Here is a 14495-nt window from a genome sequence, read left to right as displayed (position 1 = left end):
CCACCTCCCACCTGAAGTTTTAACTTCAATTCTGAGCTGTCTGTCCCTCCTCCCCTCCCAGAAGACTCAACTCCTTCCCCCTTCGAGTCTCCTAAATTCAGACCAAACGCTTTCATTTGCTTATTCAGCATTTTTCTCAGCCTGATTGTGTTGTCTGTTTGCGCTGCCCCTGGGAAGGTGTCAAACTCCTATTTTCATTGTATTTAGTCACCCAGGTGCAGAGCAAGCTTGAAAGAGACAGCGGAAGGACTTTCCCGGACTGCACTGTCGCTCAGCGGGCCACACCAATCACCACGAAGCTTGCCCTCGGACCCTCCTCTTGGAGGGCGTGTCCCTGGTGAGTGATAGACGGAGCCGCCCGGCCCAGCTCAGGCCAGCCCACGTTGCTGCTTAGATTGAAATGCAGAACTCTAGCCTCTTTCATCGGGGCACAGACTTCCTTTTACTCCTTCCTTTTGCGCTCTCGCCGCCTCCTCCCGGGAAGAAGCGGAGGCACCGACGGCCCGGGGCAGCGACGAGCCAGGTCACTGAGGCTGTGGGAAAAGTTTCTTTTTGGGAGTGCGGAACTGGGGCCCCGTTGGTGTACTGCTCGGAGCAATGGGTGAGTGGCGGCGGGGGACGCTGTCAGAGCCGGGAAGGGAGGGAGGGAACCACAGCGCGAGGGAGGGAGGGAGGGAGGGAGCGCGAGGGCGCGCACCACTGAGCGCTCGCACTCTTCCTATTGACTTTGCTCGTGTTTCTACAAGTTGTTAGGAACACGCTAAGGGTCAGGGCGCACAGCAGTTCACTCTGAACGCTGGCTACTGGGTTGCTGTTGATGCCATTTTCTGATTTTAAAGGAAGGGAGCGGTGGCATCAGCAAGCACCGCAGCCTCGGTGGCGGACCAAATTTTGTTTCACATACACTGACACCCTCAGAACAGGAGGGGAAAAAAACCCAAACAAACTGTAGTTTCTTCTAGACCTTGTCTAATCGCGCCGGTCCCCAGGCGGGGCGCTGGGGCTCAAGGGGTAGCGGCCCAAAGACTTTAGCGCTGAGAAGGCGAGAAGGAGCCGGTTGCAGGCGTTAACACCGATCTCCCCGCCTGCTTCGGAGGCTTTTGAGCGCTTGGAGCGGCCCTGAATCTCACCACTTTATTTGCTTGTAGTGGCCGCGGGCACCACCGGAATGAGGGAGGGGAGGGGGTCCGACTCGACCTTAATGGTTTGGGGCCATTGGGTGAGGCTTGGGGACAGTAGGGTTTGGGAAAAGCCCAGGTCCCTAGTCCGGGATGGTTGCATCCGCCCTGCCTTCTTACGCGGGCAGAGGCCGAGTGGTAAACGGCTGTCCCAAACTGCCGGTGCGCGTCCCCGCGCGCCGTGTGTTCGTTTTGCAGAGCCAGCCTTTGGGGAGGTGAACCAGCTGGGAGGAGTATTCGTGAACGGGAGGCCGCTGCCCAACGCCATCCGGCTTCGTATCGTGGAACTGGCCCAACTGGGCATCAGACCGTGTGACATCAGCCGCCAGCTACGGGTCTCGCACGGCTGCGTCAGCAAGATTCTGGCGCGCTACAACGAGACAGGCTCGATCTTGCCAGGAGCCATTGGGGGCAGCAAACCCCGAGTCACCACCCCCACCGTGGTGAAACACATCCGGACCTACAAGCAAAGGGACCCTGGCATCTTTGCCTGGGAAATCCGGGACCGCCTGCTGGCGGACGGCGTGTGTGACAAGTACAACGTGCCCTCGGTGAGCTCCATTAGCCGCATCCTGCGCAACAAGATCGGCAACTTGGCTCAACAGGGCCATTACGACTCATACAAGCAGCACCAGCCGGCGCCGCAGCCGGCGCTGCCTTATAACCACATCTACTCGTACCCTAGCCCCATCACCGCGGCCGCAGCTAAGGTGCCCACGCCGCCCGGGGTGCCTGGCATCCCCGGCTCGGTGGCCATGCCCCGTACCTGGCCCTCCTCCCATTCGGTCACCGACATCCTGGGCATTCGCTCCATCACCGACCAAGGTAAGGGCTACGGGCCGGATGTGTGGACGTTGCAGAGTCTTCCTCTACACCCTCGCTGGTGTCCGGGTATCTGCGGCCTCCGGGCCCGCGTCTATTTCACCACCTGAGGGTTTTTCCTTTCGAAACTAAGAAGTCCTCCCAGGGGGTGTCCTGATCTCATTAACTTGAAATTCATGCCCTCCGTTTCCTTGCCACACACAGTCTCCTGCCTCATCTCAAACTACCAGACCCATAACATCCCCCCATCCCCAACACATGGTTCGCATTTTCCACCCTCCCCCGCCTCTCGCGCGGCTGCAGCCGTAGACCCGCTCGCTCACTTGGAGAGCGTGGCCTGGGTTGGACTTGGGGCTCAGCCCGGGAAGACTGAGCGGGCGTGGGGCTGCCGGTTGCAGACACCGCTGCGGGCAGCTTGTTTGGGGATCAGATGCGGCCGCGAGGAGTCGGGCACCCAGTGGAAATTGCAGTATTCTTGGATTCTGGCAATCAGGCCAAATTTGCTCAGGCAGGAAGTTCAAATGTCACCTAATTGGTTTCATTCTTATGCTTCACTTCATTTTCCTCGGAAACTGAGGTCCTGAAGTTCCTACTAGAAACCTGCATGTTACTGCATTGCTCATTCTGGGACTAATTTTCTGCTTTATTTCTCTCTCTCTCTCCCTCTTCCTTTTTCCAAGCGCCCCCACCCCCGGCCTTTACCTTAACAGACTTCACTATTTATATTTTAGGAAGTGGCACCAACCTCGGCTGTGATGGAGACAAAATGCATGGTGATTCCATCTTGTCCTCTCTTCTTTCCCATTTTCCCCGGGCCTGCGGCTTCTCTTAGGTGTCTCCCGGTCCCACGAAATGCGAGTGGACATCTAGTACTTGCACATTTTCAGCGGAACCACCCCACTCTTCTCTTCCTTTCTCAAACCCTTGACCTTGCGGTGTTCCGAGTGTCTTTTCTGGTCGGTAAGAACGATTCTGGAGCCCTCCTGCTCAGTTGGGCTTCTGCAGACCAGAGTTTGTTTTCTTTTACTTCATAGTTAAACAAAACAATACAACAACAACAGGAAAAACCAGCATTAGCTTCTTTCTTGGTAGGGGTAAAAAGTCAAAATGTCTTAGATGCAGAATTAAAATAATACAGAAATAAGAGCCTACCTTTAAAATTTCTTGGCCAAAAGTTTAAAAAGCACAGAAGAAAAATTAAATAGGAAGGTGGGGGATAGTTTCTTTATTTCCTGCATTTCTCTGTTGCCACCACATTGGCACAATTATCTTTTTATGTAATTAAAGCAGAGCCCTGATTTCTCATCTTGTTTTCTGACTGTGAATTTACAAGATTCTTGTAAGGAGCTCACTTTTGTCTTTTTCGGAGCTGGTTGGAGCTTTAGTTGGAGAGTGTGCCCTTGATTTATAGGATAAACTGACCTCACTGACATTTAAAGGAAGCTCCTGTTCATGGGAAAGTGTGAGATCAGCAGAAATGGGGGCTCACAGGGGGATCTCAATTTCTTAAGATAACTTCAGGCTTGTGCCCACCGATTGCCTTTTGTCTGGGAAGGCAAAGAGACTGGCAGTCTGCGCCAAAACACGGTTTCCTGGTGCAAACTGGAACACAATCTAATCCTTTGGAGAGGGGGAGGAATAGTAAAAAAAAAAAAAAAAGACAGAGTTGAAAAGACAACTGTTCTTCCCCAGGGATCCTATAATGAGACCAAATATTAGTTGGAAAAGTAAGGGATTATATGGAGAGGATCAACTCTTCATTCTAGATGTTGATCCTGGATGCCAGCTTTAAACAACAAGTTTTCTGACAAATCTGTGAACATAAAATAATTATTTCTATAAGTGATCATTTCTACAAAATGATTGCCCCTTCAAAGCACTGTATCAGAAGGAAGTATTTAAAATCAAGTTGTAGTGGCTTTATCAAACTTCAGTCCTCCACCTATAGGTCCCAAAGACAAAAACACATTGCTCATAGTCTTCAAATATCTTTTCTTTGAAACTGCACTTGGTCATTTGAAGATGGCAGTGGTTCAATATGCACACCTCTAGGTATTGTGGCAATCAGTTTACAGCGTATAATTTTCTTTCTCTATTAAGAACATAAAGGATAACTGAGGTCTTTACTCCTTTTTCAAAACAGTTAATTCTGTCTTCATTTTCTTAACTTTTTATCTCATAAAAAAAACAAAACCCACTGTCTCTCTATAACCTTACCACTGTCACTGATGGCATTTACAGGGGTAATTGTAATATTTATTTTTTGAGTCATATGCAACCTCACATATTTAATGTGTGGACATAGAGCATCAAGGGTAGTCACACATACGTTATGCACACACAAGACAGAAACTATGCATGTATATTTTGTATGTGTATTCCACGCAGTTATTTGCCTGCAAAGGACTTTGCAGGTCTTTTGTCTCATCTATTGACCTAAGTACTAGATCCCCACAGCACAGTGAGCATTTTTCTAGATGTCTCTGAGCAGGAGCACCGGCCAAGGACGCTCCTCTCTCCCTTTTCAGTCTGCGCCAGTCCCAGACTGAATCCGGAGTCGACCCCGGGTTACGATTGGGATAAAGAGCGCACCCAGCTTCACGTGTTCTTTCCCTGATTTAGTTAAACTCCCAGGTTCCTTCCATTAGATTCCTCGGGGAAGCGAGCGGGGCGGGGGGTGGGTGGGACGGAGAAAATCAAAGGCTTTTGACAAAGGGGAAAAACAGTCTTCCCGCAGGCGTGGGTGAAAGAGGTGGGCCAGGCCTCCTCCGAGGCGAGTCCGCTTCGCGGGGCCCTGGGTTGGAAGCCCGCGAGGCCGCGCCTGAGACCAGCGCTCACGGGAGGCCCAGGGCAGGGGTCGGAGGCCTAGAGCTCGCGGGTCGTCGTTTCGGGCCACGTCTCAGGCGGGGGCGCGCGGGTTGGATGCCCAGCTTGACGCCCTCTCCGCCTCCCCAGGAGTGAGCGACAGCTCCCCCTACCACAGCCCCAAGGTGGAGGAGTGGAGCAGCCTGGGCCGGAACAACTTCGCCGCCGCCGCCGCCCCGCACGCGGTGAACGGGCTGGAGAAGGGAGCCCTGGAGCAGGAAGCCAAGTACGGCCAGGTGAGGAGGCGAGGACGCCGCCGGGTGGGCCGCGCGCGGCGGCGGGGGTTCGGGCGACGCAGGGCCCAGTTCCTTTCTGAGCCTGGACCGAGAGGAACGCCCGGGCCGACCCCCCGACACGGCTGGGGGAGGCGGGACGGAGGCCCGGANGGCCACAGCCCCCCGCCGGGGCCCCGAGGCGGCGGGAGCGCCTCCGGGCCTGTTCGGTCTCCGCAGGCGCGGCCTCCGAAGCCCGTTCCGCTGCTCGCACTGTGGCTAGTGACCCGGGGCAGGCGCTTCCGAGGGCCCGGGTTCCCCGCGCGGCGCCGGCGAAGCGCACCCCGGAGGTCGGGGCCGGTGGGCTGCGGGGTCCTCACGCTCGCGCGTTTCCCGTATGGCGGCCCCCTGAAAACACGCCAGCGTGGCTTGCCCCGTGATCGTGAGGAGAGGGCAGCCAGATAAACCTAATAAAGTTACCGTTTCCAGATTAAAGGTCACGTTGTAATCTCCCAAGGGAGGTTTGTGAGAAAACCTCAAATTATACGGACTGGCTGTNAGGACCCCTAGAGTTTTGAGCCTAAATTCATCACCAAGCTGGAGTCAGGAGTTCAAAGCCCTAACAAACAAACAAACACTGACCTTAAAGCAGCCTAAGGTTTCATTGAGCGGATCTGGATAGATTTGCCAGGTTCTTAATACCAAACTCCAATTCCAAAGCCCCCAAATACCCAGTTTTCGTTTTATTATTTTGAAGTCATAAAACTCCTAATGTTTTATCTTTCAAAAAGCATAGTCTTACGTGATATGTAACTCGTTGCTTTTATTCACTTGGGGGGGGGGGCGAAATCCTAATCCTCATTTTCTCAAACAAACGCCATTTCCACTTCCTTTTCTCTCCCTGTTTTGTTAACAGAGACTTAAGTTCTCCCATGACAAAGATCCCAGAAAATAGCAGTAAAGAAAGAGTCCCTTTCCCATATCTGTTTCTACTGTAAAGACTGTCATGGAGAGATTATATGAAAGTTTGTCGTTTTCTTTTTAAAAAGCATAAAAAAGATGCAGTATGTACAGTGGTTAGGAGCTCCGATCTTCTGGCACGTTGCCACTTAAGCAAGTTATTTTAGAGCCTCCATTTTTTCATCTGTAAAACGGGGTAATAATAGTCCAATCTCAAGAGATGTTGAGAAGATTCAATGAGATAATGCAGCCTTATGCCCCACAGTAAGCATGCGTTAAAAGTTACCAGTGGTTATAAATGGAGGTTAGAGATGGTCTTCTAAAAACAAGCGTTTTTGAGGGCTGGGGGTGTGTGAGAATGTACTTTGTTCAGAGAGTTCATAGTCAAAAAGTGTCCAGGATTTATTTTTTTTTTTTCAAACAATAGAAGGAGTGTACTTTAAGCATCCAATATAGTAGCAAGCATTTAATAGGTGCTCAGTAGTTTTTATTAGGTCATTTGTTGGAATAACATCGTGAAGTAGAGAGTTGAAGAATTGTTAACTCTCACCTATAGTTGATAAACCTAGTTTATATATAAAGCAGTGTCTTAATTAAAAAAATCTTTGATGATTTCATTTTTTCCCCTCTCGAATTATATAGATCTAGTGTTTATACTTATTTAGAAATGGTTAATTTACACACATACTTCAAACTGACCACTTTAAAATAAAAATAGACCTCTGATTCAAATTATCTATTCTGTATATTTGGAACATGAGAGGTGATTACATTTTATACACTGATTATTATTACTAAATTATGAGATTTATAAAAAGCAAGTAAATTAAAGACCTAAGTGGCCAAATAAGCATTGTTCTAAATACCTAGGAGAACAAGTTCCATTTTTTTCCATAAGAAAAAGATATTTATATCAAATGTAAATTTGGAAACTTAATTGCAGCATGCTAATCTTCTGTATTGCCCTGTGGTAATATAATTCAGTTGATATAAAATTTGAAAACTTCAAAAGTTTCTAAGTACAATTAAATCAGTGGTTACTCTATTATAATTACCAAAATAGTGCTTAATGATGAAGGTGTGCTAAGTAGGCAGAGAAATTAAGGCTGTGTCATTTTGTGATCAGTTTTGGAATTTAGACATTGTTTTCCTGGAGGGTAAAATTCTATACTAATACTTGCTCATAAACAAAAAAGCAGTGGTAAGGGTGTGTGTGTGTGTGTGTGTGTGTGTGTGTGTGTGTGTATGCATTTCCCTTACCAGTATTCAAAGAGCAGCTTTAGTTTTAAAAATTATCAGCATAAGTATATTTTAAAAACCAAAATGTAAACTCAGGTAACATTTTTTTCTCTATTTGTATTATGAACAAAGTTTGAAAGTTTTGGCAAAAAATTCTCAAACTATGCACATAATACCTTCAGGGCACTTATAATTTTTATTAAATAGTGCAATATTATATGATCCAAGTTTCATTTTAGTACATAAAGGAGGAAATTGAGAATTCAGAATCCTAGGATTTAGAGCATAATCTTTTCCCAGAAGACACCTGTAAAATTACTAAAGGGACTGAATTGACAACTGATTGTAGGTACTAGTGATTATGGTAATCTAGAGTTTCTATTTTCATCTGAAACTGCAAAAAAGGATGCCTGATCGCTAGTAATTAGAACCTTATGCACATTTCAGCTGTATACACACCTATCTTTTGTTTTTAAAACACTAATTTAGAATACTCAAACTTGGCTTACTCATTAATATGAAGTCAATACTTTATATTACCATTTAGAAGTCCTTATGGTCTACACTTGAGGATAGAAGAAAAAAGAATATTTGTTTTGGCTTTTTTAACCTGCATTTAATATTGGGCTAGAAGTTTTTAATCTCTTCTAATTCTGAATGGCAACAATGGTCTCTGGTTCTGAATGGCTGGTTCTCTTCTGTTAAAACATAAAACCTCTACTGAATGTAGTTGCATGGCAAAAAAAAAAAAAAGGGGGGGGATGTGTTTGGAATACATCTACCCTTTTATGTAGTACTTAGTGAATTAATGCTTCATTTTAAACAGTTTATAAATAGTTGTATAGTTCTTGAAAAATTTTCTCCGATTGGGCATACTTTCTCAGAAGAAGTGTTACATATCTTGTCCTCTAACTGAAGTAATCTGAATGTTAGATTTATAAGCTTTGAGTGTCTTCATTTTTGGTTAGTGCAGGTTAACTCAGATAGCAAGTTTAATATAACGTTAGCTACAAATTGAGACATCAGGAATTGGGAATGATCTTTACATACTTAAAAAGTTAAGAGACAAGTTTTGGAAATGGTTGGATTTGGAGACATAAATTAACTGAAATTCTTGTGAAGCATTAATTTGTATATTGTATTTGAAATCTAGTATTTCAGAATCCTGAATATAACTTTAGAGTGCATTATTTTAAACACTGGTTGTTCTTGTAGACATACTGTTCCCATGAAAATATAAATGAAGTTGCACTGGATTTTTCAATATATGAACTAAAGTTAATTTTATGTTAAGTAATTTATACTTTTGTAGAGAATCCAACTGTAGGCAAATGCCGGTAGAGAGTCTTTGAAATTCATGATGTTATCTATTATGAAAAACATTCCTTGACCAGGGTAACTTTTAACTATTAGTGTCTTAAAACAAGATTAATGATGTAGCAGAAAAGTATGTCATATAAAATACAAAAAAAAAAAAAAAGTTTTTCAAGGCTACCTTAATTTTAATATTTTGGAAATATAAAATTTAGAAAAAATTTAAATAGCTTTCCATTACCTAGAGACATTTAGATCCTCAGTGTGATAACTAAGCATAATTAAGATCTTTTTTGGATCAATGTTGAAACCATATTTACAACCATCATTTCATTTTATCAGATTTGTTTTACTGGCTCATTGCATAATGAATGAAGAAGGGCAGAACAATAGTCAAACAAAAAAGACTGCACCGAGAAAAGGAAGAAAATCTTGTTCATTTTCAGATCTGAAGCTTTTTCTTGCTTATGTTATGGAGGCTGAAATCCTAGGTGAAGCACATCTCTATTTGTGGCTAACTCTACTTTACTATAAAGCCAAAGTAAACTCATTTTATCATAAGGGGAGGACCAGGTAGAACTGATGAGTGGATGGAAGGTTGTGGGTAGAGGACTGGGCACTGCTCTTTGCATTTTCTTCAAGAGAGAAATGTTGACTAGACAATTTCCAGAATGGGAAGACTACTGTCTATCACTTCTAATTGCCAGACAGTTGTCATACCAGTTCNNCCCATGGTCAAAAGTGTTTGAATATTAATGCATTTCCATTTTCTGGGGAGTGGGGGAGGATAAATGGAACAACCATAGCCCAAATCATGAAATGGCTAGATTAGAACTTTTACTTACTTTTTTCAACAGATTTATTCATTTTGCTTACTTGAAGTGTAATGCTTGTTCTGTGATCAAAAGTGACTTTTTTTTAAAGCAAGAGTGTCATATCTTCTGCTTTCAAAAGGCTGCGCTAACTTAGATATACAAATGATTATGAAACACCAATGATATGTCCCATTTTATGAGGATGTGAGATGATTAAGGCAAGCCCCTGTTCTCAAACTATAATCTAGCTCTCTGCCAATATAGCTTCTCAATATTACTAATTTAAAAACATATTTTTAAAACCAGGCAAATCTATATTTCTAAGATTTTCCCCCCCCCCCCCCAGACTATTTTCTTTGAAGCCAGGAGATAAAAATCTGTTTTGTTTTTGTTTTTTTTTCCTAAAAATATTCAACATTCAACTTTTTCTAGGGTATGCCGTTTGGTCTATTTTTCTTTGCATTAGTAAATCTCATTCTTAAAATTAGGTAGAAGATCATTTGCTTCAGGGAGATCCTTCTGTAGTTCTTTAGAGGAAAGGATTCTCATGGCTTTTATGGAAGATCCACATAAGAAAGGGGTTGATGGATTGAGGTCTTATTTATGGAATCTTTAGGTAAAGTCATTTTCAAAAATGAGATTTCCATTACATGCCCATTGCTGGGGTTTCATTTGGAAAATTTGTTTACTCTTCTCTGGGGATTCCATATGCTGGTTGATTTATAAATCATATTTACAATCCAATTAAATAGAGTAATTTAGCATGTTTGCTCCCAGTATATTTATGGTGTACATTTGGTAGTCTCTACTCAGCCTAACTAGCTTTTCAGATTAATTACATACCCTTCACTGAAAACATTAAACAGATTTGGGAAGTTTAAGTCATGTACTCTTTTACTGGAAAGAATAAACAAACATCAATGCTACCTGTAGTTGTTTTCCTTTGTGGTGGAAAATTTTACTCATTCAGTGATTGCTTCATAAATAACAATTACTTTACTTAGTAGAGATTTATATCTTTTGCCAGTGTCATATTTCAGAATTAATAGTGAGAAAACTGATGTGTTTATTGAGCCACTAGAATGAATGGTGACGGTGGCAGGCACATTTTAAAGCATGTTTGTCATCTCGCTTATGCTGCTTTTTCTAATTTCTAAATCTGAACTTTACAAGTGAAAAGGAAAGCTGAGACAAAACTTTTTCACCCCAAAATCTGGGTCATAATTTAACCTGAGGGCAAGCTAAGAGCTATTTTATACTGTTAAAGATTTGTGTTTTCTTTTTCTTCTTTTTTTCTTTTAAGCAAACACTTTAGCCTCCTCTTGCCTTTTTCTAACAAGATGAGATCAAACCTCTCTGAGCCTCCCTTCTTACTCATCCTTTCTGCAACACAGAGGGGACTGCATCACTAAATCGATACTAAATGTGTTGTGGATTTTAGAAAACTTTGAAATACTTAATACTAATTGTAATAACATAAAAGCAAACTTGGTGCTATAAGTATGAGAAATTGGACAAATATGGAAAAAATTAGTCATGTTTATTTTATGCTCGACAAACAAATGCAGTCACAGAAGAAGTAAGGCACCTGAAGGTAACACAGGCCTAAATCCAGTGTTCTTCCTCCCTCTGAATCCCAGGAGCATTATCTGAGATGAGAGTCCAGTCCAGCCTGCTTTCTCAGGAGGGACGTTTCTGGGCAAAAAGAAGCGGGTCCACATAAGGGGATGGTAGACATTGCAAGAGAATGGCTGAAGAGCCCTTAATAGAGGGGGCACATCACAGAGCAATGGCTCCAAGGGCGAGGGTGTAAAGGAAAGAAAGGGAAGATGATGAAGTGTTTCAGAGATAACTGTAATTTTGGATGATAGAAAAAATGCAAAGAAAACAGAATGGGTAGGAAAAATTTGGTGGTCATGAAAAATAAAATTCATCAACACATTTTTTGGCTAACTACCACATTGTTTCTGTCATGTATAATATTAAATACTTTAACCTTATGTATTTGTAAAATGTTGAGCAAAGGTTCTCACTGTTTTGAAAGTAATTTTAAGCTTATTCTTATTTTAAGCTTGTTAAGCTTATTCTTCACATTGGTGTAAACAGATAAAAAATTAATCTAGAAGAGGCCAAAACAAATACCTTTCTATAAGTGGATCAGAATGATTCCTTTTGAAACGAATTTCTCATGGGTTATGGGGAAAAATCCTACAAAACATGATTGGAACTATAATCTCTATGCAATGCTAGATTTCTTCTGCAATTTGATAGCTATCTTCATACTCCTCTGCTGAGAGCCTTAGAGTGTGTTTCCTTTGAACCATTCTCTGATAAGCCATCCTCAGAAAGGGGGAAATGATTTTTTTTTTTTTTTAGAAGTTAAGCAGCAGAATGAGGATCTAACAATGAGAATAGGGTTCTAGAAGAAAAAAGAATCTTTTACGAGATGTTATCTCAAAAGATGCTCTAGTTTGAGATTAAATTGTGTTTTCCTTTAATTGTCCTGGCAAAGCAGGAAAAGATTTGCTACAGAGGATCCTGTGTCAGGCAGGGGTGATAACTTCTTTTAACACATGACCATTGACTTGCCAATTGGCCCAGGGTAAATGGCTAAATTCCTTAATCTACATTCTAGTGGATAAAAAGAGGATAAGGATATCATTTGTATTTTAAAGTGATGTGCAATGATTTCTTTGTTAAAAATAGAGACCATCCTATGGGACCCTTGAAATACATTTTAATTTCAATTGAAATTAAATTAATATTGTGTTGTAATCATTACATATCATCTTGTCATTATTGTAAACCCAGTAGTTTATCATGAGTTACAATTCACCAATCTTCATTATTCCATAAAATATGTTGTATATTTCTTGGTGCCTAGGACATAGGGCATATTCAAGCAACCTTAGTTTCCTTTCCCCTTCCTCATTTTTCAAAGAACAGGATCTGTGTGTTCTTACAGACCAAGTGCACAAGGTTAACCTCTCTACTTTTACTCTTATTTTGTCAGAGATCCATGAGCAGTGTAAAATCATACCCATGTGTGTATTCTATTCCATGTATTACTCTAAATTGAGGAAATCAGTTTTGAGAGCCCACCATTGTATTTTCATAGATGTGGAAGTGAAAATAATAACCAAATGAATTAAATTAGGAAACAATTTCTATGTTGTAATTGAACTGGAAAAAGTATCTAACACATGTCTGCTCTTTTCTTACCTCTAAGGACTGAATCAGTTTTACTACTAGTAATTATATTATACATTTACTCTCGTTAGGAAATATGTTGATGTGTTAATTCATTCACATCACTACCAGGAAACAAGTTTACTTTTTATTTCTAAATAATGTAGAAACTGAGGGGGGAAAATAAGTTACTTGAGACACCAAGTGGTAATGCCGGAATCAGGATAGGCAATTGGGGTGTTTTTATTGTTGTTAATAGTAACAGTACCAACAATAATTTATTGGATGCCAAGAGAACACTGGTTTCTGGGTAGAGTGCCTTGCCAGGGCGGCTGCATTTTGTTTGCAAACTAAGATTTTACATTTAAATTCATTTCGAGAGATTTATCCATGTGGCTTTTTAAAAATTCATATCACAGGACCCCACGACTTTGCAAACCAATTTTCCAATTTCAAAACCACACATTTGCAGTTCTTTTATATTCCAATAGACAGTTTCCTTTTTGATAAAATAGCTCTGGGGAAAAAAATCTCCTCAAACTTCATTTAAGAACTCTTACAAGACAACTGCCTGATGTTGCATGTCCTTTATCCAACAGGCATTTTCAACATGACCTTTGAAAATACGGCCCGTGTTTTATTTAACAAAGGTCATGTTCGTTTTGAGAGTCTGGAGTGACAGCCTACACTCCGTGCCCTTCTTTACTGGAAATGAAAGCTACGCCAACCAGGCCCTTCACAAAGGCTTCAACAAAAGAGCCAAACAAAACCCAAGTACAGGGAAGGTTGACAAAGGCATTCGGATAGCTGAACAGCTTCTGCGAGTATTTAATCACCATTAATTCTTTCCTCACCCTGTATTTCCTTCCTTCCTATAATTCCAAATGGCAAAGCAAGTACTGTGAATTTTCTGGTCCTAGCCTCCTCAAAGCCTTTGTGGAAAGAAAATATCTTGTCTTTCGGCCTTATGTTTAAGCAGCAAGACTGTGAATGCATTTAGAATATAAAGATCTAAGAAACAAAACAAAACAAAACAAAAAAACCCACCCAAACAACCCAGAAACTAGAGTTAGAATATTGCCGGTACTCCTCAGAACTTACATTCTGCCTCTTTCTGAAAATCCGTGAAATGTCAACTACTACCATGTAATTATTTTCACCTCTTCTCTTTTCCTACTCTTAGGCACCAAATGGTCTACCAGCTGTAAGCAGTTTTGTGTCAGCATCCAGCATGGCTCCCTATCCGACCCCGGCCCAAGTGTCGCCTTACATGACCTACAGCGCCGCTCCTTCCGGTTATGTGGCTGGACATGGGTGGCAGCATGCCAGCGGCACCCCACTTTCCCCCCACAACTGTGACATTCCCGCATCGCTGGCCTTCAAGGGAATGCAGGCAGCCAGAGAAGGTAGTCACTCTGTCACGGCTTCCGCGCTCTGATGGGAAATTCTGTCTGCAGCAGCTTCACCCGGGTCTCCCCTCAGCACACCCTCCCCCTCTCCCCTGGCCTCGGATCCCACCCCTCCTGCCCTCCCGCCCCCAAAGCTGGCTTTACGGACTCACATCCTTTGTGCTGATGACACTTAAATATTTTTTGCCATAACCTCTCTTGCAGAAAACCTGACATGACTTTAGGATTTGAAAACAAAAGCGATCTTAAGGATTGAATGAGACATTTGTGTTGCCCACACACTGTTTTAACGTAGCAAAGAAACCTGCACCCCTCAAAGGGCTTAAGGAACTTTTAAAACTAGTCTTTGGTAAAACCACATGTGTATATTTATTCTAAATCAACCTGAACTTTTGAAACGTGCAATTGTTGAGATTTTGCAAAATCAATAAAGGAAAACACATAGAGAAAAAGAGTTATGCTGCACCCTCTAATCAAATAAGGTGACCAGAC

The 14495-nt window shown here is 42.6% G+C and overlaps 1 protein-coding gene across 1 annotated transcript; it reads left to right on the top strand.

Annotated features, from left to right (window-relative positions):
• The first annotated feature begins 400 nt into the window (after positions 1 to 400).
• Positions 401 to 14431, top strand: PAX9 (paired box 9). The gene is made up of 5 exons (XM_077769244.1): positions 401 to 601; positions 840 to 948; positions 1149 to 2003; positions 4956 to 5101; positions 13778 to 14431. Exons 1-5 carry the CDS (start codon positions 401 to 403, stop codon positions 14030 to 14032), a joined length of 1566 nt encoding a protein of 521 aa, XP_077625370.1. The 3' UTR covers positions 14033 to 14431.
• The last annotated feature ends 64 nt before the right edge of the window (positions 14432 to 14495 follow it).

This window comes from Crocuta crocuta, unplaced genomic scaffold, assembly GCF_008692635.1.
Source record: "Crocuta crocuta isolate KB4526 unplaced genomic scaffold, BGI_CrCroc_1.0 scaffold65, whole genome shotgun sequence".
Taxonomy (NCBI): domain Eukaryota; kingdom Metazoa; phylum Chordata; class Mammalia; order Carnivora; family Hyaenidae; genus Crocuta; species Crocuta crocuta.
The sequence above is the reverse complement of the archived record's forward strand: the minus strand, read 5'-3'. Positions and strand labels throughout refer to the sequence as shown.

Coding starts and splice junctions, on each gene's coding strand:
- PAX9 (XM_077769244.1), top strand. CDS start 401: ATGCAGAACTCTAGCCTCTTTCATCGGGGCACAGACTTCCTTTTACTC. Junction 602..839: donor TGTACTGCTCGGAGCAATGG/GTGAGTGGCGGC, acceptor CTGATTTTAAAG/GAAGGGAGCGGTGGCATCAG. Junction 2,004..4,955: donor TCGCTCCATCACCGACCAAG/GTAAGGGCTACG, acceptor CCGCCTCCCCAG/GAGTGAGCGACAGCTCCCCC.